At 51.1% G+C, this 23,460-nt stretch overlaps 2 protein-coding genes across 9 annotated transcripts in view; one reads left to right on the forward strand and one right to left on the reverse strand.

The window, feature by feature from the left end:
* ZBTB46 (zinc finger and BTB domain containing 46) overlaps positions 1-13,771 on the forward strand; it is a 50,751-nt gene extending 36,980 nt beyond the window's left edge. For 6 of the 7 annotated variants that reach the window (XM_051802874.1, XM_051802871.1, XM_051802869.1 and 3 more), the window contains 4 exons: positions 870-921; positions 1,014-1,325; positions 7,137-7,312; positions 10,630-13,771. In XM_051802874.1, coding sequence (XP_051658834.1) covers positions 870-921; positions 1,014-1,325; positions 7,137-7,312; positions 10,630-11,016 — 927 coding nt within the window. In that variant the 3' untranslated portion in view covers positions 11,017-13,771. The remainder of the gene's footprint in view (positions 1-869; positions 922-1,013; positions 1,326-7,136; positions 7,313-10,629) is intronic. The other variant, XM_051802876.1, reaches the window with a different exon arrangement.
* Positions 13,772-16,330: 2,559 nt separating this feature from the next.
* On the reverse strand, positions 16,331-20,664 carry SLC2A4RG (SLC2A4 regulator). 2 transcript variants are annotated; one of them, XM_051802947.1, is made up of 8 exons: positions 20,539-20,664; positions 19,425-19,576; positions 18,617-18,726; positions 18,288-18,532; positions 17,832-17,932; positions 17,457-17,724; positions 17,262-17,341; positions 16,331-17,174 (listed from the first exon to the last, which is right to left on the reverse strand). In XM_051802947.1, exons 1-8 carry the CDS (start codon positions 20,623-20,625, stop codon positions 17,063-17,065), a joined length of 1,155 nt encoding a protein of 384 aa, XP_051658907.1. In that variant the 5' UTR covers positions 20,626-20,664; the 3' UTR covers positions 16,331-17,062. The 2 variants fall into 2 exon arrangements, with proteins under 2 accessions (XP_051658907.1, XP_051658906.1); XM_051802946.1 differs by lacking the exon at positions 20,539-20,664 and having other exon boundaries at positions 19,425-19,980.
* Between the last annotated feature and the right edge of the window lie 2,796 nt (positions 20,665-23,460).

Raw genomic sequence — 23,460 nt, forward strand, 5'->3', positions numbered from 1 at the left:
ATCCTTTAATTTGCACAACATTGCACACAAGCATATAATAATGGCATGAAGATAGCCAAGACCTCAGCTACCCATTGCTCACTTCTGGTGTTCTGCATTGGGATTTCTTGTTACTGCCTAAATTTGGACAGAAGCGGGCTGGCTCTATTACAGAAGTCAGGAGTTTGACCTAAAATCTGTAATTTTCTGTGGCATGTCCTAATGTTCTTAAGTGATGCTTTAATTCTATTAAACAAATGGATGGAAACACAGATTTTCCTCTGCAGTCCCTGTAGGGTGAAGTGAGCTGGTCTGCCTGGTCTGCACAGACCTGCCGAGGCTGCAATGTGCCTCTGCCTCATACAGGGTTGCCATCTGCCACACACTGGCATATCGTGAAGGATTTATGAAAAAAAAAAGAATAAAATCAGCTTTTATTTAGAATTTGGCCCAGCAGTGCCAGAGAGCATTGCATAAAGGGAGCTACACAGAAGGTGTTTGTCTTCTACGGGCTTCTCTATGTGGAAAGGAAAAGTAGCTGTGGAGGACTAATGGAGAATTTTCCAGTTCTGTTGTATCTGCTGTAAATTTTCCACCCAGCGTTTCCCGCTGGCCTGAGTGGGAGCTACGGATGCTTAGTGAGACTGGAAACTGAGTGGTTACCCAGGACCTAAACAGGAATGTTGGTTACTGCCTTCAAAACACCAGATCCTGCAAAACACATCCCAGTTCACTGCTTTGGCAGTGAAAGCTTTGTAAAGGCACGTAGGGTTGCCAGGTCAAGTGATTGAGCCTCCTTTAGAGAAAGGGGGAAGGCAGTGCCAGCAGTGGGAGTTCTGCCTGCCAGGACAGATCCTCTGCCTTAACCTCCATGTGCTTTTCCTTTGCAGGCCGCTTACGACAGAGTGTTGGCACTTTGGCAGTTTGATAACTCTGACTCAGGTAAGCAGAGAGAAATATATTTCTTTAAGCTGTAAATTATTTTACACCTGAAGGCACTGATCTCTGCACGTGCATCCGTGGTTCTGTTTCAGATACGAGTTTCTCGAGGCCCGAAGACACGGACCTTGCCACTGATGGGACGTTCCTGGATTCGGCCCTGGCCAAGAGGCTGACCTGTGGTTTCTGCAGGAGGGTGTTCCAGTGTGCTGAGGAGCTGAAGGAGCACATCCACGAGCACACCTTCTCCATGCTCCTCCCGCTGGATGTGGTTGACTGCTCCCGGCCCGGCCTCGCCGACAGCGTTCCTGCCGGCCAGCTCGGCCGCTTCCAGTGCTCCAAGTGCCCCGCGAGCTTCACTCTGAAATCCAACATGGATCGGCACGAAAAGACCATCCACTTCCACTGTAAGAAGATGCAGTGTCCTAACTGTGCCAAGCTGTTCCGCGACAAGACAGACTTAAACCGGCACCTTCTGTCCGTGCACTCGAGCGAGCGCACCTTTGTCTGTCTCTGCTGTGGGAAGGGCTTCGGTACCCAGAAGAACCTCAGTAGCCACGTGAAAACGTGTTACCTGGGCTCTGCCCACCTGGCTGGGTTGGAGCTTTTGGACAGTGTAGGACCAAGCGAGGATCCTGAGGATGCGTAGCTGCTGTTGTGTTATTATGAGACGCTTCCTTAACCTAGGAAAAGCAAATTGTTCCGCGGCTCTCGCGCTGCAAATAAACGTTCCACGGGTGTCATTTCAGAGGGTAACTCCCCAAAGCTGATCAGTTGATACTGTGGTGGTTCCAGATCCTGTGTCACTGCAGCCTCGGTGCAGTTTTTGTGCAGAGACAACTTTTGTCAGTCCACACAATGGGCACTTTGGCTGTTTTATTGGTGTGCTCATACTGTGTTCTTACACTACCTTCAACTTTATCAGTAGATCTCAAAGTGCTTTATAAAAGAAATGGTGATGTTTTCCTCCTATTTTTTTCGGAAAATAACACATCTCAGGTCATTGAAAGTATTAGTAATAGAGCTAATAAGAGAATTCAGTTGCAAGTTCTGCTCTAGTACTGTGCCTTTAGATAATTTGGGCTTTTCAGTGTGGATTTAGGAGCTGTGGAAGCACTGGGTTGCTCAGCCCTGTAAGCTGTTTGTAAAGTCTGGTTTTCTGTGTCTTTTAAAGGAGAAAAACATGCTGCTTGTTCATATGTGCAACAGAGTATGTTATTTGGGCTTGAAAGTTGTCTCAAAGCTTGTATGTTTTATTGGTATTGTATTTGAGTACTTTTAGGACTTCTTTTTAAGAATCCTGGAGTATGGCTGTGGTTCTCAGGAATTCTGTAAATTTTTGTGACTCGTTTGTTTTATATACTGTAATTAATAGCCAGGCTGAGCGTGTGGTGTTGAAGCAGAGGAAGGGGATCTTCATATAGATCTAATTGTGACTTGGGGTGTGCACACAGAATCAGTAGTGGCTGTTCCTGCTGGGTAGAAATCTTACTGTAATTCCTGTTTTATTCTGTGAAATTCACTTACTTTTTAAAAAGATTAAATATTTCTGTGTCTCTCGCTGTATATTTACATACTAAACCAGATTATGGTGACTGTGAAATGAAAGTAGCATAATTAAGTGCAGTGCTTCCCAGCTGCTCTGTGTGCAGCACAGCTTGGCAGTGTGTGGGGTTGCTTTCCTCAGTGGGTGAGAGACAGCTGAGGAGGAAAAAGCTTCTACAAACGTTCTTTAGAGTTCCTCAGGAAAGTTCTTTCTAGTTGTACTGTTGCATCTCAGGGAGACAAAATATTTAGTTGTGCACAAAGTGGACTTGAGCAGCCTGGAGACTCTGGTGGGGAGCTTCTTCCAGAGCTGTTTCCTGTGGAAAGATGAGAGAGCCCCTCAATTCCTGCTGCCCTTGGGCTTGTAAAGAGGGAACAGGTATATTCTGGTGCAGCACTGCTCTGCTTGTTCCTGCTGCGAGTCGGAGCTTCAGGGAGACATCTCTGTGCCGTGCCAGGGCTGGGAAGCTGGGATTTCCCTGCTTGGCTTGGTTCTTACTCTGCCTTTGAGCAGGTTGCAGTCAGAATTGAGAAGAAGTTCATATATAATCAGGGTAGTACATTGTACTTTAATCATTTAGGCTTGAATTTTACGGTTTTTGCAAAGTCATGTTTATTTTTTCCACTCTTGTTGCCGTTGACGTCTTTGGCATCGGGGGTCTCAGCTGTCTGTGAATGTGTGTAGTTTTTAGTCTGTCAGCTTCCCTTGTGACAGATGTCAGAGTAATTGCCTCGTGATTTATTTTGCTCTTAAATAACCAGCAAGTAAGGGAGGAGAAAGCTGAGCCAGGAGACAAAGTTGTGACCAAACGAGTCTTATCTGGAAATCTGGGAGCAGCAGGGTAGGATTTGTCTGAAATTGGAAAGTAAGATGCCAGCAAAAGCAATTTCAGCAACATTTGAAAAGCTTCATTCATGTGATAGTTCATGATGTTTCATGTTTGTTCATTTTTCTTATGTTTGAGAATTTAATTTAACATTAACTTTTTTTTTTCTGTAGTCAGGTCAATTCACTGTCTCTAGTAGAAGTTTAAGTAGTATTTTCCTTGGCCTGTACATCAGAGTGCTTCCCAACATCGGCACTGGGAATTTCCAGTGTTTCCCTTCAGGATCAGGACTAGGATTTTTAAGTTGTTAGAACCATAGGATATAGCAGAGCAGAGCCTTACTGGGCTTGTGCAGAACAGGTGATAGAAGCAGGATTTTTTTGCTGGGAAATGGCATGGGAGGATGATGGGAAGTGGATGAGTCTGACAATTAAATTACACCTCACTATTTATAACCTTAAGTATAATGGGCATTAAGCGGACAAGAATTCTCCTAAAGTTTGTGAATTCTTCATAATAACCCAATGAGTGCAGTATTTTAGTGATTATTAACTAGGTATCAGTTTACAGAGTTAATCCACAGCAGCTCTACCAGGCAGGGTGTCACTAGTGCTTTTTTTTCCTCTCTCAGGGATGTAGGAGCCTGTTTCCTTTAACAGCCTCACTGAAATAAGTTACTTGAAATGACAATACCAAAGGCTTTTTCCCAAGCACTATTGTGTTGGTTTTAAAAACACGCATTTCCATAAATATTTTAGTGACATTAAGTACACAAATTTTTGCTGTGGCACTGTTTTTATTTCCTTCTCCATTCCTTGGTGCTGTGTCCAGTAGCTCATCATCTACGGTGCTGCTGTTAATCATCTCGATGATCATGTTAAAGATGATTTCTTAGGACCTTAATGCTGCTATATTTAATGCTGCTCCATAAAATACTGTCATTTAGACAAAGATGATGCTCATACCAAAGCTGGTATGTTGCTCATTAAATAGATGTACTGTGGGTGCATATATTTAACAGGACTGTGAAAATGTTAACTCTGCAATACAGTTACTTTTCTGACAATGCTGCTGATTTTCAGGTGTTTCCTTTTGTAGATACAAGAACTAAATATGTGGCTATTTGGTGAAAAAATAAAAGTATAGCTGCAAACAGTGTTCTGTGAGTATTTTTAAATAGAAGTGTACTAGAAGCTGAAATGTTTTTCTTGAGTGATTTAAGCTAAATGCAGGTGTGAGGGATCTTGGGATCGGACAGTGTTAGGAATAGTCTTGAAAATACATGGATGTGCTGGAAGCAGGTGGTTGTTGGTGTGTGGAGGAGGGTGCTGGGGGTGCAGGTCATGCACCTGACATTGGGTGTTGCCTTTTCAGCTTTGCAGCAGCTCAGCCATGAAATAAAAGGAGAGGTGTGGGCAGGGAGAGCAGGCACCTGGTCACCTGGGAATTGACAGGATCAGGTACGACCTGGTGATGTAGGAAATAAGGTGTTTTGTGGTATTATTCCCTTAAAGTACCTTTGCTTCGTGATCCCGGGATCTGGTTGCTGTCAGGATCTCTGTGTCAGTGTTTTCCAGTGGTTCCACCCAGCTGGCTTACCTTGTGTGGACTCCATAGTAACAGGGTTATTAGAAGTCTGTGTGTGGCCTGTCACTAATGATCGAGTGGTTACAAGATCAGACTGGAAGCATATTTGTCATAAGTAGCTTTGTATCCTAAAATCACAAAATTGCCACCTGCTGTAGGAAAACGTGGGCTCCTTGCCTCTGAGTGTGTAGATGAGGAGGGGGGTGTCAAAACCAAAGGAGAAGATAAAGCAAAAAGTAGTTTTCCTGTAATAAAAAAGAGAAAGTTTTCATATTCTGGGTGTTTAAAAAAAAAAAATATGTTAAAATGTTATCAATGAGAAGATCAGTGTGGGGTAGGAGAATGGCTGGTGTTTAGGTCACCAACCAGAGCTTGCACAAGGCTCTGGGCATCAGGCCATGCTCAGGCATCTCCTCTGGGAGATTCCCAAGGCAAGTTCAGAGTCTCCTGAACACTCTGCCCTGTCGCAGTGGGTGAGCTTTGCTGACAGGTGAATAAAACATTCCTTAGCCTTGGCTTTCCCTGGTGTCAGTGTTGCAGCCATGGCCCAGGTGAGTTGGCACTTCTCTTTTTTTTTTTTTTTTTTTCCTTTCCCTTGGCCTAGAAAATTCTCTTGACAGCTTTAGAAATGTGCTGAGAAAACAGCAAACCACCCAACAAAAGCAGCTGTGGGCTGGACCACCACAGGTGCTGAGCAGCCCAAGCCACCGAGTTAGAAGCCCAAGAACAGAATATAAGAATATTAAATACAATGCAAACTGATAATCAGAGGAAGTTTCTTTCCACAGAGTTGCCTGTGTGTAGGATGCGTTTAATTCTGAATAGTCAGAACAAATGCTGAGATAAACTTCGTATTATGGCAGCTTTTAAGATCTTGAATAATGCTTCTAGTGTGTATTAGAACAACAGAAAACTTCTTAGACTACTTTTTTCTAAGATGAAATGTTGAAATGTTTGCTCTGATTGTGCAAGGGGGGTGTTACTTTATTTAGAGGTGTCTTTTAATAGTGTCAGGTGGTTTTGCACTTCTGCATGAGTGACAAATGTAGCTACTTTTCACAGTGTTTCTATTTGGAATACAAGACAAAGTAAATTTTAAAAGCAGAAGAAAAAAAAAAAACAGCCCACGAATTGGGCATGAAATGACACCAAGTACATGGGCTTACTGTTTTTCCTTAAAAAGGCCATTTTTCAGTGTACAGTAGAACTCCAGGGCATCACCTGTGACCTACTGAGGACATGCACTGTACACACACCTAGTAGGGCATTTATAGGAGATAATATTTCATTAAGCATCTAAAAATACTGCCAAGTACTGTCTCTTTTAGGAGCTAGGTAGTAGGTCTGGTATTCCCTGATTCTCTCAGCTCTCTTCCACAGACTCTCATTTACCAAGAGCCATTTGCATACACGTAAGGAAGTTGAGATCATTAACCAGAACTTGCTCTTTTTCCCCCTCCTTGTTATGTTAATATATTGCTTTGAGAAATAACAATAATTAGGAGAAAAGTGGGTGAAAATTAACATAATAATGGGAAGCAATAGAATAATGAGAAGCTGGAGATTTAAAATCATCTCCGTGTGGACAGTCACTTCCAAACTTGTACTGGGGGGACGTCCTCAGGGAGCAACAAATACTCTGTTTTCACCTGCTGTATTCTGTGTGTGACACTGTTGCTGTGTTTGGGGGAGGAACCAGGGTTGGATAGCATAGAGAGTGGTGGTTTTAATTGTTCTCTTTCTTCTGGGTTATCCTCAGTCTCTGCTCCTTCGCCAAAATGCTCCTGGGGTTTGTGATGATGTTCTTGCACTGCTGCATAAATAGCAGTAAAGCACATAGTGCTGTTGGGGTGTTACCTCTGTAGGCTTCTGTTCCTGGCTCCCTGCTTCCTCCACAAGTAATAGGGTTAAAATTTTATGTCTTGATATTTAGGATAATTCTTTATAATAAAGCAGAACTTTAGCAGGTTGCCAGCCCTCTTTATTTCCCCTTCAGCAGGTGTTGGGCAATGTCTGTAACAGCCTGTTGCTAAATGTTTATGTGTTGCCTCGTTCAAAAGCTGCTCTGATAAAGGTACTTAACCTCTTAGCTTCAATAACAGAAGGGCAATAATGTAATGTAATGATTAAAATATATAGGTGGTTAAGGGGTGAGAGTGTGATTTCACAGTGAACTAATTTAATAGCGAAATAGTCAACCAGAAGACTGTTTGGAGACGTTCTGAGATGAACCTGTGTGTTCTGCTTGCTCTCTTACAGTCAACGAGTTCACAGTCATCAGGAAGAAGTTCAAGTGCCCGTACTGCAGCTTTTCAGCCATGCATCAGTGCATCCTGAAGAGACACATGCGATCCCACACGGGAGAAAGGCCCTATCCCTGCGAGATCTGTGGGAAGAAGTTCACCCGCCGGGAGCACATGAAGCGGCACACCTTGGTGAGGGCAGTGCTGGGGGAATCAGCCTGTTTGTTGGGGTTTAAAAAGAAGAAAGGCTTCACCTGGTTTAAGTCTGGGTTTTGTTTCCCCTCCTGGGGCTCAACTGAAGGCTTCTCCTGTATCTTTTTTCCCTGCCTTGCAAAGGCTGCCTGTTCATCCAGAGCTACCTCCTCCTGCTCTCCCAGCTCAGCTGGAGGGTTTCCAAGGTTTAAATTGGATATTAGCAAAAAATTCTTCATGGAAAGGGCTGGCAAGCCCTGGCACAGGCTGGAATCACCTTTCCTGGGGGGGTCTAACAGATATATAGATGTGGCACTTGGGGGACATGGTTTAGTGGTGGGCTTGGCAGTGCTGGTGGAATGATTGGACATGATCTTGGAGGGTTTTCTCAACCTTAACAATTTCATAATTCTATGATTCTGTGTGGAAAGCTTTAAAATACATTGCTCAGCCAGAATTCAAGGCAAAACTGCTCTGGTCTGGCCATGCTTAGTTATCAGAAATACTGTTACACCTTATTAAAGAAGGGCTGCTCAGCTCCAGCTGCAAGGCTGGTGCTGGTGTCTGGCTCTTCACAGCTTCCTCAGAAACAAAATTTTAAGCCAAACACTGATTATTTTTCTTTTTAGGGTAAAATAATTCCCCATCCTAAAGAGGTCCTCCAAGCTTGGTGTAGAGGTGCTACTGTGGGAGAGCAGATAGTTTCTAGATGATTATTTCAGCAGCAGGTGCCGGCAGTGGGCACAGCTCACCAACAGCAGTGCCCCAGCACCGGGATCATCGGGGGCCTGCGTGACAATTTGCCACAACCCCCCACCACCTCCTTCCCTTCCTTCCCTGCACGCTTGTGTCCATTCGGATGAGTGCCCAGCCATCTGCTCGGGGGACTGGCTGCTCCCCAAGATGTCCCTTCCCTATTTCCTTGGGGCCTTGCGGCTCTGGTGTTCCGGAGGCACATCCAACAGTGAGCTCAGTCCTGCTGCAAGCACACAGGTTTCAGGATCAGCTACTGGTTTTGCAGCAGGGAACACCTTGTCGTGCCAGCTGGTTGCCTCCAGCATTTTATTTCTGAGAACTTTCCCTTTTTACAATTCTTTTTTCGTGAACTTAGGGTGTTGTCAGCACATTTACCCCTCTCTTCATTGGAATATTGGTTTTTAGTCAGTTAGAATATGATGTTGCTAATGGCATGGTCTGATACTGAGGGTCAGATGCTGTTTCTGTGTTTAATACTTACTAATTTGGCAGTAAGGGAAATAAGATTAATTTCTGCTCAGCTGCATCCAGGAATATGGTTCTCTTTGAAGCAGCTGACTGAACTGCTGGAAAGGAGGGAGAGAAGTGATCAGGTTTTTAACAGATATTCAGCCTACTCTAGTGGAAGGTGTCCCTGCCCATGGCAGGGGGTTAGAACAAGATGAGCTTTTAGGTCCCTTCCAACCAAAACCAGTCAGTGATTTTGTGATAATTACAAATTGCTTTACTACCTGGTTTATAATTTCTTCTTTTTATGGCTCGTTTAGCCCTTATTCTGCACCCCTGACCACTTTCTGTTCTCCTATTCAGCTTTTGATGCCTGAAAATCATTCTTCTACGAGTTAGAAGTGAATGATACCTATAGATCCAGCTGGATGACTCTGACCAGCCCTGTCCAACTGCTTTTGAAAAAAGTAATAAAATCCAATGCCTTTGCTTGATGCAGTAGAAGAATGTCGTGGGGACTAGCTCAGAGCAGGGGAACCTGCAGCCAGAGCACATCAGAGGCACTCCCAGGCTTTGAACACGGCTGGGACTGGTGTAACACAGAGCCTGAGCCAGTGTCCTGCAGCAGCGAGGGCTGAAGGGGCTACGATGGGTCAATTTGTCCTCTTCCCAATCAGCTTTAGCTCAGCTGAGTATTCTGGAGTAGAGGGTTATGGAGAATCAGGTTAGAGCTGTTGATCCCATGCTGAGGCAGGAGCAGGGAACTGACATCCAGGCAGCTGCTTTAAAATATAAGGAAGGGCTTTAACTGGCAAAACTTTTCCCACAGGCTGTTGGGAGCATGGAAAGAGATGAGTTAAAGAAGGATTAGGGACTGGTGATACGTGTCCCAAGGCTCTGGTGGCTGATGGGCTGTCCCCAGATCATTGGCCACTGGATCCTTATCTGCTTCTACACCACTTCCCAAAGTGTCCTTGAGGATCAGTTCCAGCCACAGGGCATCAGCCAAGGCAAGTGCCTGGGCTGTCCCCATGTGGTGTTAATATATAAAAGAAGGAATATATATAGGAAATTTATAATATATATTAGGCAACCCTAAAATAGTCAGACAGTTGGACTAGAAGATTGGCCCAGGTCCTTTCTGACTGAACTATTCTATATATAAATAAAATTCATATATGTTTTATGTGTGTATATATACATATATATATATATATATACACACAAAAAATGAAGATACCTGATGAGGCTCCTTGTGATGGAATTCAGGGGTTCTCCCTGCATTGGTTTCCTTTGGCAGAGGAGCGAGTGGTTTGACAAGCTCCTTGCCTACCATGCAGGGCAAAAGTGGCCAAGGACAGATTTCACTTTTAATTGGGTGATTTGTTCTTCTCAGAGTGTGTAACTTTGCTCACTGAGTCGTGAAGTGTTTGACTTTTAAAGTGATTTCTGGTTTCCTACAGAGCATTTTCCCACTTTCCACATGTTCTGTGATAGCTCCGTATGCCTGGGATTCTTGGTCATAGAGTGCAGCCTGAGTTATGGAACAGAAACATTTGTGACAAACCAAAGTAGTCAGAAATAAAGTCACAAGTGCAGCCAGATGCATTTATTTTTTTTTTTTTTGAGATACAGGATGCATTCCCAGTTCTCCTCTTTGGTTCTGGGCAGCAGTAGGATCAGGATGAAGACGACTAAATCACCATGACATTAACACTGTTTTGGTCAGGCTGGTTCTGCTCTGATCTGCACAGAACCAGTGCTTGAGGGTGGGGTTTTTTCCCTTATTAAGTTTTTCCTCATGGTGGTGCAATGCAGCTCTTGCACCCCAGAAAACCAGAAAAAAAAGGGGGAGGAAAACAAGTACAAGTGTTAAAAGTTCCTCTCAGAACTACTAGATGATGAATGGACAATCCCAAAGGATTTTCCATTGTGTGTCACCATTGCAGGGTTGAATTAATGGTGGTGGGTTTGAGTTCACAGTAAAGCCAAGTTGTGATCTCGGGTCGCAGCAGTGGATTTGCCTTCGCAGAGGATGTGAGAACGTGTCCTTCCCTGCAGCTCTCATTCCACCTCTCTTGGCATTAACCTTTCTGGTCGTTCTCCTTTTCCAGGTCCACAGCAAAGACAAAAAGTACGTCTGCAAGGTGTGCAACCGGGTGTTCATGTCGGCGGCCAGCGTGGGGATCAAACACGGCTCCCGCCGCCACGGCGTCTGTGCCGACTGCTCCGGCCGCGGCATCGCCGGGCACCTGGACCACAACGGGGGAGAAGGGTCTCCAGACGAGTGTTACCCTGGGGAAGGGCAGTACATGGAAGACCCGGATGACATCAAAGTGGAAGGAGACGAGGAGATGGGAGACGACGACGACATCAAGTGGAAGGACGACGTGGGGATGTCACAAGATGATGTGATTTTAGATGACGACAAAGATGTTGACTCCCCGCAGGAGCCGGACAACTCTGGGGAGAACGACAAGGATTTTACCTGGATTTCTTAGGGATTACTTTTTGTTTGGTTTTTGTTTCACTCTGTTGTTTGTAGGGGGAGGGAGGGTGGGGAGGAAGGAGTATGTTGGAAAAAACTTAAGTAGCCTTGTTGTCGTCCATGTGTGCAAAATAACTCTCGTGTTTTCTAAACAAGTCCTTCTCTGTTCCACTCAGACACTGTCTTAGCAGTGTCGCTTCCAGCGGCACGACTGACTTCGCCTTCCCTTTTCCTCCTTCTCCCCCTGGGAGCCCCCACCCGCCCCTCCGGCCGAGCCAGCCAGGATGCATGTGAGGGAGGTGGAATTTCTGCAGGTGTGAGGAGGCTGGGTGAAGCATGAGTCCTCCTCCCCTTCCCACCCTGAACCGAGCACCAGGGAGGTTTTTGTGTCCGAAGCAGGTTGGTAGGTTGGTTGGGGTTTTTTTAACACCTTATCTGTGCTAAAATCCCAGCAGCAGTGGAATTCCAAGCTAACGTTGTGAAAGCAGATGGATGCATGCGTTGGAGGGCTTCCCCTGATGACACAAGCCTTTTGCAAAGTTATTTAAAGAGTTTTTATTATTTTTTATGGAGCCAAATAGATCAAAAGGCAAGTCAGACTACAGCCTTACGAATACTTCTCTGAGACCCTCAGCTTCCAAAAGAATCACCATCAAAGACAGATTGTGACTTTTCTTGGACCTACTGGCATCTTACCCACATCCTGTCTTCCAGCCTTGGTTATCCGCGGGCGCCGAAACGCGTGTTGGTGCTTCCGGAAGCACCTTTTGCTCTAGAGGACACAGGTGGTTCTGTACCTGTCATTCTTCTCCACAAATATCTCCACTTCTCCCCCTTTGCTCAGCTGCCTTTTTCGTAAATATATGCAAACCGTAGCAAAAACGAGGCATTCGGCCAAGTGCAGGATGAGCTGGGAAAGGCAAGAAGCCAAGGTGAGGAGATCCCAGTGGGGTGGAATCTTGCTGCTCCTGTCCCATGGACTGTGGTGGGGCCAGGATTTCACCTGGGTACCTCGTTCTTCCTTGCCAATTTAAACATTCATCACTGGTAGGTGTAACAAACACCTACTTAATTGATGACAAAAACCTTCAGCGTTAGCTGTGCTGGTTTCGTGTAAATTTTCAAATAAACCATTTTTTTCTTTAAATAAGAAGCAGGTTTCTCTCCCAGAGTCTCCTCAGACTGTGTGGGGCCGCTCCAGGTATTTGGATTCTCCCTGTTCATATCGGCCACTGTTGCCTTCTTCCAGCTACACCTACATAACAGTAACAACGTGTATTGGAAGTGTCTTGTTCCTGAGATGCAGCTTGTTCTACCTTCACTTCTTTGCTTCTGGTGCTTTTTTTAAACAATAATAAAAAAAAAAAAGCTGAAGACCTCACTCCTTCCTTGCCATCGAGCAGTTTTCTATGATGTCTGTGACAGTGGTACCTTGAAACCTGCCACAAAAGACAACCCAGAAGCCAAATGACTCAAGGTGCTATTTTCCTCCCTGCAGGCCAGAGAGCATTCCTGCAGGCCTGGTGGTCCCTAAGGAAAAGTGTGGTTCCACCCAGCAAAGGAATTAAAAGCATATTGTACATAAACTCCCATAAAGAAAATCATCTGGAAGGATTTAAGGCACTCGGTGCCGGGATTTGGTGGAGTGCAGTGGGAGCTTCTGTCCTGGCACTTGCAGGAGCTGGTTCTCTGTTCATTCCCTGATTCCAGTTGCATCCTGGGTTTATGGCATTCAGTCCTTTTCTCTCTGCTCCTCAGTTCCTTGCGGACATTCATTCACCACGTCCTGTCTGCATCCATCATCCCAGTTCACGCTGGGAGCCTCCCAGCTCCCAGGCTCCTGCTGGGTTGGTCTGGGGGGTGCCTCAGCAGTGTGGGAACACGGGTCTTTCCTAAAATCCTCTGTGAGGCCATGCCAGCATCGTTGCTGCTGCTCCTTGGACTGGAGGAGTTAGTGGGACTTGTTGCTTTTGCCAGTGAGCATGGATAACCCTCTCCCTTAAATATGGGAAGAGCAGAGTGGGTTGTGCAGGAACATTTTGATTAACCTGTAAAAATCTCATTTTGCATTTTAGCTTCTTTTCCTTCTCTTCCCCTATTTAAAAAGCTGTAAAAACCCACCCAGTAGGTCTTGATTGGACCTTTATATACCTTTTCCCAGCAGTTTTGGGGGGGGGGGGGGGTGTTCCAGAATGAGGACGTTCCCTTATCCCGCTTCTGGCCCCCCGGCGTGCGGGCTCTGTATTTATTGTCATTTACCCTGTAAATATGGAGGGGGTGGGGGTGCCTGAGGTGTCCTGAACGTGCAGCCTCACCTGTTAAGTGTAGACAAATACATACAGTACTTAAAGATTTATCAGTAGCTTTGCTTTTTATATGTAAAAATCTATTTAAAAAAAGAATTTTAAGACCCAAACAGTTCAAACCCCTGGGTTTGTGTGACATTCCGATCGCCCATCCCCTCTGATTCCAGCGTGTGCATCCACCTTCCAAGGAGGAGCAGGTGTGGCCTGAGTCCCCCTCTTCCTCCTGCCCTCGCCCTTGGGTGACTCGATTTTGTAATTGGAGTTACGGGGTGCTGAGCTTGACTTCACAATTCCTTTGGAAATGCTGTATTATTTTCTTGTCTTTCCTTATTTTTATTAAGGGTGGGCAGAGAGCCAGGCAGCGCTCAGGAGTGTTCCCTAATTGTGCCACTTCGAGGCTCTTCGAGCTGAGGATGCAAAAAATAAAGGCAAATTGAGAAAAAAAAAAAAAGGAGAGAAAAACGGAAAATCCACATAAAAACTAACTTCTCCCAGGTTACCATTATAACCTCACACGAGCTTCTGTCCCACTAACACCATGTACCAAATAAACCCCTTCTAACACCTGATGTCTAGTGAAGTGCTTTGTTTTGATGGAGGTGTGCAGAGTTGGGAACGCAGGAATTAATCTTCAACCTTCCGTGCTCCGACTTGGGTTCAAAAACAGGAATTTGGGCGCTTTTTTTGTATGCTGAAACTTTATAATAAACTTCCTCAGTTGCTCCAGGTGATCGCATCCCTTCAGCTTCTCTCCGGGATCTCTTGGATCTACTGCCTATGCAAACTTCTGCTCTTGGAGATTTAAACAAAACCCCACTAATTCTGCCTGTTCTGCATCTCGTCTTTGTACTTCCTTTCAGGGCTTTGTATACTTCACTGAGGTTCCCTTTTTTTAATTTTTTCTAAATATATATATATATATATATATGTGTGTGTGTGTATATATATACAGACTTAGTCCCGAAACAAATAACCCCCATAGAGGTAAAACATGGATACACTTGGCCTCCAGAACTTGCAACTCATTTTTTTAAGCATTTATACATGGAAATGTTCCTCCTTGAATTCCTTGATTATCCTAATTTTTTATTTAAAACATGAGTGCCAGGAGTACAGAGCATTTTGGCCACGGCATGGAACAGGGGATGAAGGCATTGTCCTGCCTGTGCCCTCTGGAAAACATCCCAGGGATCCATGGACTTGGACAGTATCTTAAAGAGTGGAGACAAAGGAGGTCCTTGGTGTCTGTCAATTTGGAATTTCCAAAAATACTATTTAAAAATTGTTCATTCCCCAGCTTTGTGTGTTTGAAGGTCACCCCAAAGCCTCTCAGCTGTGGAGTGACTGTATGGAGGCAGAGGGGTACATCCCTAAGGGAGGTTTGCAAAATGACTGGCCTTTCCCTTTTCCTTCTTTTTTTTTTAATCAAAAATCAATGTTTTGGACAACAAAGTGAGTATTTTTTTGTACGAAAGGAAACCCACTCCAGCATTACTTCCCCTTTTATATCCTCTCCCACTCCTGCCTTTAAACACTCTGCTTTCCCAAAGCGAAACCGTGTGGCTTTGGGGGGGGTGGGTGTGTTTTGGGACTGATGGCTCTGTCCCTGTCTCCAAGCAACCCCCCCAATACTCCCCCTTTTGCACATTGCCCTTGAGGAAAGAAACTCCATGAAAACAATGCAAAAACTGGAATTTTTTGCAATATTCTGAAAGATAATCTTAATTTTCGCTCATTCTGTGACACGTGCGACTCCTACAAAAGCCATAATTAATGGTTCCTTTGATTTTTGTAGATCCTGAATTGTGTTTTGAATTTCAGCCTTTTTTTTTTTTTTTAGTCCCCCCTAGTCAGAGTGCTGTGTGTATGCTTTCATATATATTTATTTTTCAACGTGCTTTAAACCTGTCTACAAAAATAAAGCTGAACAAACACAAAAAGGACGGTGTTTGAAGATTGTTGATTTTTTTTTTTTCTGGGAATATTCTATATTATACTGACTTTATATTAATTATTATAAACCTGTGTTTGTATTGAAGATGTGTTTAATATTTTGGGGAGGTTGAGGAGATTTCGTAACCAGAAGTCAGTGGGAGAACATGCTGTGTTGTACTGATTTTCTGTCGATGTAGTTCAGGTAAATCTGATTTTATTTTCTAGTTGCTGCCCGGTTCCTTGCCTGCCGGGGGCTACCCCTCGGATAGAACCTTTGTGATGGGATTTAGCTTAGACATACCTGCAAAAATCAATCAGTTTCAATAAATTGGGAAATTGCTGCTACAATTTTGTCTGGTTTTTCTTTTTTTCTTTTAATACGTAGTTGTTATTATTTTCCTCCTTGCCCTGTGTTTAAGGATGGGGTGACATGGGGGGACCGTGGGCACCACCCAGCTGCAGCCCCGTGGTGCTGCAGGGCTCTGCATCCCCCTCTGCTCCTGGATGCTGGGATGGGGGTCCTCACTCCCCAAAACCTCCCTTCACCCCAGCAGGGAGCTCTGCTCGCCCTCAGGCTGGGGGTGCTGCTCCCTCACCCTTCCCCTTTCCCATCTCTATCCCAAACAGGCACCTTGTGGCTCATTCCCCCCGTCCCTGCTGCGTGTTGGTGGAAATTTCCTTATTTTTAGGGCTTTATCTGAAATTAAAACAACTCCCAGGAGGATGCACAGGGTGATGCCACTGCCAGGGGATGCAGGAGAGGGGGTGGCAGCAGGTCTGGGGGTGCCAAGGGGCCCAGGGTGCCCACCCTGCCTGTCTTAACAGTAACTAAAGAACAGGAACCATCAAAAAGAAAATCCAAATACTGGTTGGGTTTTTTTCCTTCTAGATCTGATGCATCACATCCCCAGAGGGGACAAGGAAACCTTCCCACAGGACAGGAAGGTGGCAGGGCCACCAGCACTCCCTGTTCCCTCCCTGCATGGGGAAAGGAGCAGGGTGGCATGGCCTGGCCAAACCCAGTCCTGAGCAACTGCCTGGGCTGGAAAGTGACGGGACAAGAAGGGAGAAACGGTTTGGGGGGGGAAGGGGTTTTTTTGGGTAAAAAGGGGGTTTAAAGTGAATTAATTCCCTTAAAACCCACCCAGGGCTGGAGGCGTCCCACGGCCCGCGCGCTCTCGTGCTGTGGGAGTGGTTAAAATGACGAATTTTCGTATATTTTATTTAAAAAATAAAAACCACACGAAGGAGAAAAAAAAAAAAGAAAAAAAAAGGAAAACAAAAAGACCCCTCTTTGTGCAGTTTGGCTTAGTGCAAATGGGCGCATTCCTGCAGGCACTTCCCGGGGCATCGCCCCGGAGGGAGCTGCTGCTCCCCGGAACAAGAGAGAGAAATGACAATACAAAGAGTAAAAACCCCCTGGGGGGGTAAAAAGGGGGGGCAGGCACCCACTTCTGCCCTGGGCACTGGGGCTGCCCCCCGGGAGGAACAGACACCCCCTTTCCCGAGCCCCCACCGGCCACAGGCACAGCTTATTTGGGGGGTCCCCAAACCAGAGTGGGGAGGGGGCCGGGAGCAGCCAGCCACCCCCCCCCCAGCCCCCACCTGCCAGGAGCGGGGTTGGATTTAGCTTATTTTCGAAGGAAAAAGAGGGGGAAGGGGGAGAAGCTCCCTGGCTGGGGGGGCAGGGGGGCTGTGTGTGTGTGTGCATAAAGCTTTCGGGGGGCCGTTCCCTGAGTCCGGGGGGGCGGCCGGGGGGGCGCGAAGGCACCTCGAGTGCAAAATGTGCAAGAAGGAGGGAGCCGGGGGGGGCCCCCGTCAGTCGAGGAAGCGCTGGCAGGCCTTCTTCCAGCGGCACGCCGTGCACCACATCTCCCGGTGCTCCATGCCGTACACCTTGCGGCACTTCTTGGCATCGCCCCGCGGCCTCCTGCGGGAACAGGGCACAGACAGGTCACCGGGAGGGGGGACACGCGGGCGGGAGGGGACAGGGCGGGGCGCGATGGCCATGGCTCACCTGGGGACGGCGGGTGGCTTGGGCGGCGGTGGGGTGGGTGAGGAAGGGGACACCGGTGGCCGCGGGAGGGTCCGGCAGCCCTGGAAGAGAGAGGACACAGCCCCCGTCAGACACGGGGTGGCTGCAGGGGCTGGAGGGTGACGGTGGTGAGCCCCCCGCCCATCCCTGTCCCCCTCCATCCCTGTCCCCCCTCACCTGGTACGCGTGGTCCGTGTGGACGTGGCAGCGGCCAGGGGGGCCCGGGGGGTTGCAGGGGGAGGCCAGTGCCAGGTCAGGGATCGGCAGTGCCAGCGGCAGCGGCGGAGCCGGAGCCTCGGGGCCGGGAAAGGCGGGAGGCACCGAGGAGGTGGGTGAGACAGGAGTCAGGCTGGAGAGCCCGTCCGTCAGCGCATCCACGTCCACGTCCAGCTCCGTGTAGTAGAAATCCTCCTCACCATCGCTCTGCTCGGGGTCAGCTTTCCGGCTGCAGGGACAGCAGGGTCTGGCTGCAACACTCTCCCCCTCCATGGCAGGACCCCGCAGGGGGCACCAGGGGACCTGAGGGTGTCCAGGGGGACCCCACGTGCTTACCCAAGGTGCACAGTTCGGATGTGCTTCTGCATCCCTGAGGAGCTGCTGAGGACTTTGCCGCAGCTCTTCCACAAGCACTTGAACATCACCTTGGTGGAGTTCTGCAGGAGAGAGGTGTCAGGCTGGCAGCCCTGTCTCCATCACATCCTCATCCCTATCTGCACTGTCATCCCCATCCCCAACCTCATCTCCAGCCCCACTGTCATCTCTAGCATTATCCCCATCCCCAACCCCATCCAAATTGTTATCCCCATTCCAAAGTCATCCTCTTCTTCATCCCCACCCTTAACCTCATCCTCCTCTTCATCCCCACCCTCACAGTCCCCATTCCCAACCTCATTCCCAGCACCAGCTGCATCCTCAACCTCATCCTAAATTCATTCTCTTCTTCATCCCCATCCCCACTATTCCCCAACCCCAACCTCACCCCCAGAATCATCCCCAGCTTCATCCCACCTTCCTTTTCCGTGGGATGGGCTCTCCAAAGATGAAGTGGGTGCCGTTGGGCTCGTCAGGGCCCTCATCCGACAGCGGAGTGGGCAGGAAGGTGCCGGGGACGTGGTTGGAGAGGGGGGGTGAGGGGGTGGAGGGGGTGGAGCGGTCGCTGGGGGGGTCCCAGCTCCAGTCCCCGCTGGTGTTGCTGCTGCTGCTGCAGCTGGAGGACATGGCAGGAGCCTCCTTCCAGATTTCACCGCCCGGCTCTGGTGAGGAGGAGGAGGAGGAGGAAGGTCAGCTCCTGCCATGGGACACGTGTCCAGGTACAGGGGACAAGGACACGCTCTTACCTGGGGCATGAGTGGCCGGTGGGTGCCCGAGCACCAGTGGGCTGGTGGAGAGGCTGGTGAGCACTGCGGCCGCCATCACCTCATCGATGCCCGCCTTGCCCGAGAGCTTCCTGCCAGTGAGAGCACGGGGGCTGTGTCAGGATGGATGGGGCCTCCCGAGCCACTCCATCCCTCTCCATCCCCCCGTGAGCTGCTGGGACTGGGGGACACAGTGGTCTGCTTGTGTGAGTGGCACAAGGCCACAGTGGCCACGCTGTGCTGGGGGTATCACCAGGTGCAAAGTGGGTGCCCTGTAGTACCCCGAAATGCCACTGATCCTGCAGGGATCATCCCAGCAGCTGGCTGGAATCCTACCTGGCATGGCATGGCAGAAGTGCAGGCAGCCAGCCAAAAACACTGCTGCCTCCCAGCCCGGGGGAAAACCCTCCATGCCCGTGGGCTGGAGGGTACCAGCATCCACATCCTGCCCAGAGATGTGGGGATGGCTCAGCTTGGGTCAAACAACTCCATGAGGTGGGAAAAAAACTATAAAAAATTTAGATTAAGAAAAAAAGAAGCAAGAGGTCAGGAGCACCAGAAACCATTTTGCAAAGGGATAACCCAGTGCAGGAGGGCAGTGATGCTTCCAGCCCAGCACACAGCACAGTGGGAGTCCCCAGAGCTGTCCCAGTGGGATGGCCGGTCACTGCAGGACACCCCGGCACGGCCGACGGCGGCCAAAGTCCTTCTGTGGCCGGCGGACAAAATCCCATCTGCCCTGGTGAGGCCGGTGCCGGCGGGAGGGCGGTGGCTGTGCCGGTGGCCCTACCTGTGCCAGGGCACGGGGATGCACTGCATGGCCGAGTGCAGCGCCAGGTACTGCTCCAGCCCCGCGTCCAGCACCCGCAGCACGGCCTCCCGGCTGGCTGGATCCTGGCGTGGTGGCGGCTCCCCCAGCCAGCCCTCGGATCCCAGCGGAGCCTGTGGGAGAGATGGAGGTGGGAAGCCAAGAGTCCCTGAGCAGTGGATCCCGCAGGGATCCCCCCACGAATTTGGGTAGGGTTTGGGGAGCTGGATCGGTGCCGCCAGGCAGGGCCGTGCAGGGACCCTGCTGGCCACCCGCTGGGGTAGATCCCATGTGGATCCCACCAGCTCGCAGTGGCATCCAGTCAGGATCTCCTTGACAATCCCCAGATGCTCCCGGCAGGCTGATCCCAGTGCCAACACCTGCTGGCTGAGCATCAGCAACCAGTGGATCCTTCCACAGACAGACTCACAGGACCATGAGCAGGGATCCAGCAGGGATCCAGCAGGGATCTCCAGAGCCAGATGACCTGACACTCTTCTGCAAGGCAGCTCCAGGATGGCAGCACACACATCCCACATGCCAGCACAGATCCCTTCTAGGGATCCACATCCCAAGTTTATCCCTCTCTGAGCTGATCCCCCAGGATCCAGCAGGTATCCCCAGCGCTGGGAGCACACTTGTCTCTGCCAGGCCAATCCCAGACACCATCCCCAGCCTGAGCTGCGGCGCCAAGGGGATCCGGCTCCAGGGAGATCCCAGGTGGTCCAGCACCAAGCTGATCCTGCTCCAAGCGGATCCCGCTCCAAGCGGATCTTAGCTGATCTCCGAAGGGCGGCGCTGGGCGGATCCCTCCCAGGGCAGATCCCTGGAATATCGCACAGGGCTGCGATCCAGGAGGGATGATCCCACCGGGGGAGGGGGAAGGTGTGCGGTGTGTGTGTAACCCACCACCCCCCGGCTCCCCGACGCTATACACCCCCCCCCGCCAAAGTTTATCCCATCGCGGCGCCATTTTACCGGCGGGGAAACTTTCGGGCGGGCCGCTGTCAGCTGTCACCGCCCCCCCCGCCGCCGCCGCCGCCGCCTCCCCCGGATCCCACCCCCATGTCCGCCGCCGCCGCCCCCCCCGCGGTACCTTGGCGGCGGCCCCGGCGGGCGGCGGTGGCGGGCGGCGGCGGCGGCGGGCGGGCATTAGGACCGCGGGCGGGCGCGGGGGGTCCATGCGCGGAGCGGCCGCGGCCCGGCGGGGGGGGGGGGCGAGGGCGGGGGGAGCGCGCTCCGCCGCGCGCGGCCCGGGGTCGGGCGCCGGCCTCTTGGCCACGCCCCCCCCGCGCCTCGCCATTGGCCGGGCCGCGCGCGCTGGAGCGCGGCCGCCGCTTTCAGAGATTCTGATTGGCGGTGGCGCGCTGTCACTCCGCCCCCCCTTCCCGCCGCGGCCACGCCCCCTCGCCCCGCCCACCGCTGTCACGCCCCCTCCGCGCCTTGGCCACGCCCCCGCCGGCCGCGGCCATGTTCGCGCGCCCCGCCCTCCCGCCGGGCGCTGCCCGCGGGACCCCCCAAAAATACGCCACACCCCCCCCATCCCACCCACCAGCTCCAACCAACGTCACCCCCTGCCCCCCCACGTCCCGGCACCCCTGGGACCCCTCCCGGCACGCCTGGGGCCGCCGTGAAGCCACGCCGCGCTTTCCCGCCAAAGCCGCGGCGCACCCCAAAAAGTTGCGGAGGAACCTTCCCCGCCCGAAAGTCTCTCCGATTTTGTTGTTACGGCGAGGGATTCGGGGCGCCCCCACAAAAAAAGCCCCCCCCCCAACTCCGGCAGCTCCTTCAGACTTCCCGGGGTGAAGCTTTCCGCGTTCAAACTTGGGGAGTTTCTCCCCCAAAGGTTATGCCGGCCCCCCCGCAAATTATAGGGCTGCGGATGAGTTAGAGGGGTTCTCCAAAAGTTGCGGGGCTCCCCACAAAGTGATAGTCCCCCAAAAATTATAGGGCCCCCCCAAAATTCCCTCCGAAGTTTTAAACCCACTGGAAGCTGGCTATAGGGTTCCCCAAAAAGTTACAGTGTCTCTGTGCTGGGAAGGAGATGTGGTCTGCATTTCTGGGGTGGGAGGGCGGTCCCCAATCCCAATCGATTTGGGTCAGTCCTGCCCACCACGAAGAATCGCTGTCCAAACCCACCCAGAATGGCAGGGCTGGGTGTGGCGTGCCCAGGGTGCTTGGGGGTACTGGGGGTGCTTGAGGTACCGGAGTACATGGGGTTCATAGAGTGCATGGGGTGTCCTGGGCATGTGGGGTGCCCTGGGTGTGTGGGTTGTGTAGTGTACAGGGGGCGCAGGGGGTACTGGGGTACCCAGGGTTATGTGGGGTGCATGGAGTACCTGCAGTGCAAGGAGTACGTGGGGTGCATGGAATGCCCTGGGTGCACTGGATTCTGGGGTGCTCTGGGTATGTGGGGTGCATGGGGTACTTGTAGTGTACTGGGTATTGGGGTTCCGGCGTGCTTGGGCAGCCCGAGCTGCCTCCCATCCATGCTCTTCCTCACCTGCCCCGACTGCCGCCGGGCCGGGAGGGCCGGCGAGGGGCCACCAGGTCCTGCTGCTGCTGGATTGACCAACCTGCGTTCTGGAAGCCGGGACAGAGTCCGTGTGTCTGTCCCGGACGGTGGCCCCCGCCTGTCCCCACCCTGTCTCCCTGCCTGTCCCCCAGCAGCCCGCGGCTCAGGGACTTTGGGGGTGCTAGGGCAGCATCCCGGGGATGCCCTGCCCGGGAAGGCGATGTTCCCAGCTTGCTTCCAGGGGGGCTTTGGCTACACCTTATTCCCTGCTCTGGTGGGAAGGGAGCGGGGTGGCTGGAGGTGCCGCTTCCACCCTGCGCCATGTCCAGGTGCTTTCCTAAATGTGAAATAAAGCAACAAACCGGTAAAACCCCCACGGGCCCGGCCAAGAGCCCGGGTATCACCCCGGGACTGCCGCCCGCGGGGTCCTCCTGCATGGAAGGGAGGGACTAGCAGCGTCCCCCGGGAACCGGGACGCCCGCGGGGCCCCAAACCTGCCCAGGGAGAACGGGAGAAGAAGCGCAGCAGCCTTCATCCCCATCCTGTCCTGTCCCTGGGGTGGGTCCAGCCCCGCAGCCCCCTTTAGCGCGGCACTGGAGGAGCCCGGGGGACCCGGGGGAGTTTCCACCGCCACCCCTGCTCTGGTTTAATGGTTAACGGCGGCCGAAGCGCTGAGCTGGCGGCTCCGACAGCTCCGTTCGGTGTTGTGCAACTCCATGGGCATCGCCCGCCCTTGCACAGGGTCCCGGCGCCACCAGCCCGACCCCCGGCCCGGGCGGCGGGGGGGGGTCGGCAAGGTGCCATCCCAAAATAGAACCCTAGAGCCATAGAATCTCCTGAGTTGGAAGGGACACACAAAGATCATTGAGTCCAACTCATGGTCCCTGCACAGGACACCCTCAAGAATCACCTTCCCGGCACTGGCATTCCTGGGAGACGCCCCTGTGGTACCTGGATGTCCTTGCCAGGTCCGAGTTGGCTCTGGACTGGGCTGTGATGACTTTCTCCCAGGTGGTCTTGCAGAGGGAACCGGGGTCGTGCCCACAGTTCCCATCTCCCCTGGCTGCCTGCTGGGGGGTGCAGGGCTGCCGGGGTGCAGGAGTGAGCTGCAGGGATGTGGGGCTGGGCAGGGTGCGGAGCTGCTCGGGTGTGGAGCTGGTTTGGGTGCAGAGCCGTGTGATGCCGCGCAGCCACCGAGCCCTGCGGGGTGCGGGGACATGAGGGATGTGGATACTTACGGTACAGAGCCCCGCACGGCGCCCAGTACAGCACCGTGCGGTGCCACACCGTGCGGTGTGTACAGCATCTTGCAGCACCGTGCAATGTCCTACAGAGTGCAGGACCGCACGGCAGCCCCGTTCTGCACCGTACGGCGTGCGCTGGGCTCCTGCTCGCTCCCCCTTGTGGGAATAGCACAGTTTAGCACCATCCCCTCGCAGCGAGACTTAGAGCCCCGTAAGGGTCTGTCCCCGGGCCCGAGGAGGGGTGCTCCCAGCCCTGCCC

Source organism: Manacus candei, unplaced genomic scaffold, assembly GCF_025592945.1.
Source record: "Manacus candei isolate 608988 ecotype Guabito, Panama unplaced genomic scaffold, ASM2559294v1 h1tg000057l, whole genome shotgun sequence".
In the NCBI taxonomy this organism is placed as follows: domain Eukaryota; kingdom Metazoa; phylum Chordata; class Aves; order Passeriformes; family Pipridae; genus Manacus; species Manacus candei.

Bases quoted from the DNA above. Each gene is read 5' to 3' on its own strand.
- SLC2A4RG (XM_051802946.1), bottom strand. From the start codon at position 19,837: ATGCTCAGCCAGCAGGTGTTGGCACTGGGATCAGCCTGCCGGGAGCAT. The intron at 17,933-18,287 runs GTGGGATGAAGC...TCTCTCCTGCAG, and splicing joins CCATCCCACGGAAAAGGAAG to AACTCCACCAAGGTGATGTT. The intron at 17,342-17,456 runs GTGAGGGGGGAC...TCTCTCTTCCAG, and splicing joins ACACGGACCACGCGTACCAG to GGCTGCCGGACCCTCCCGCG.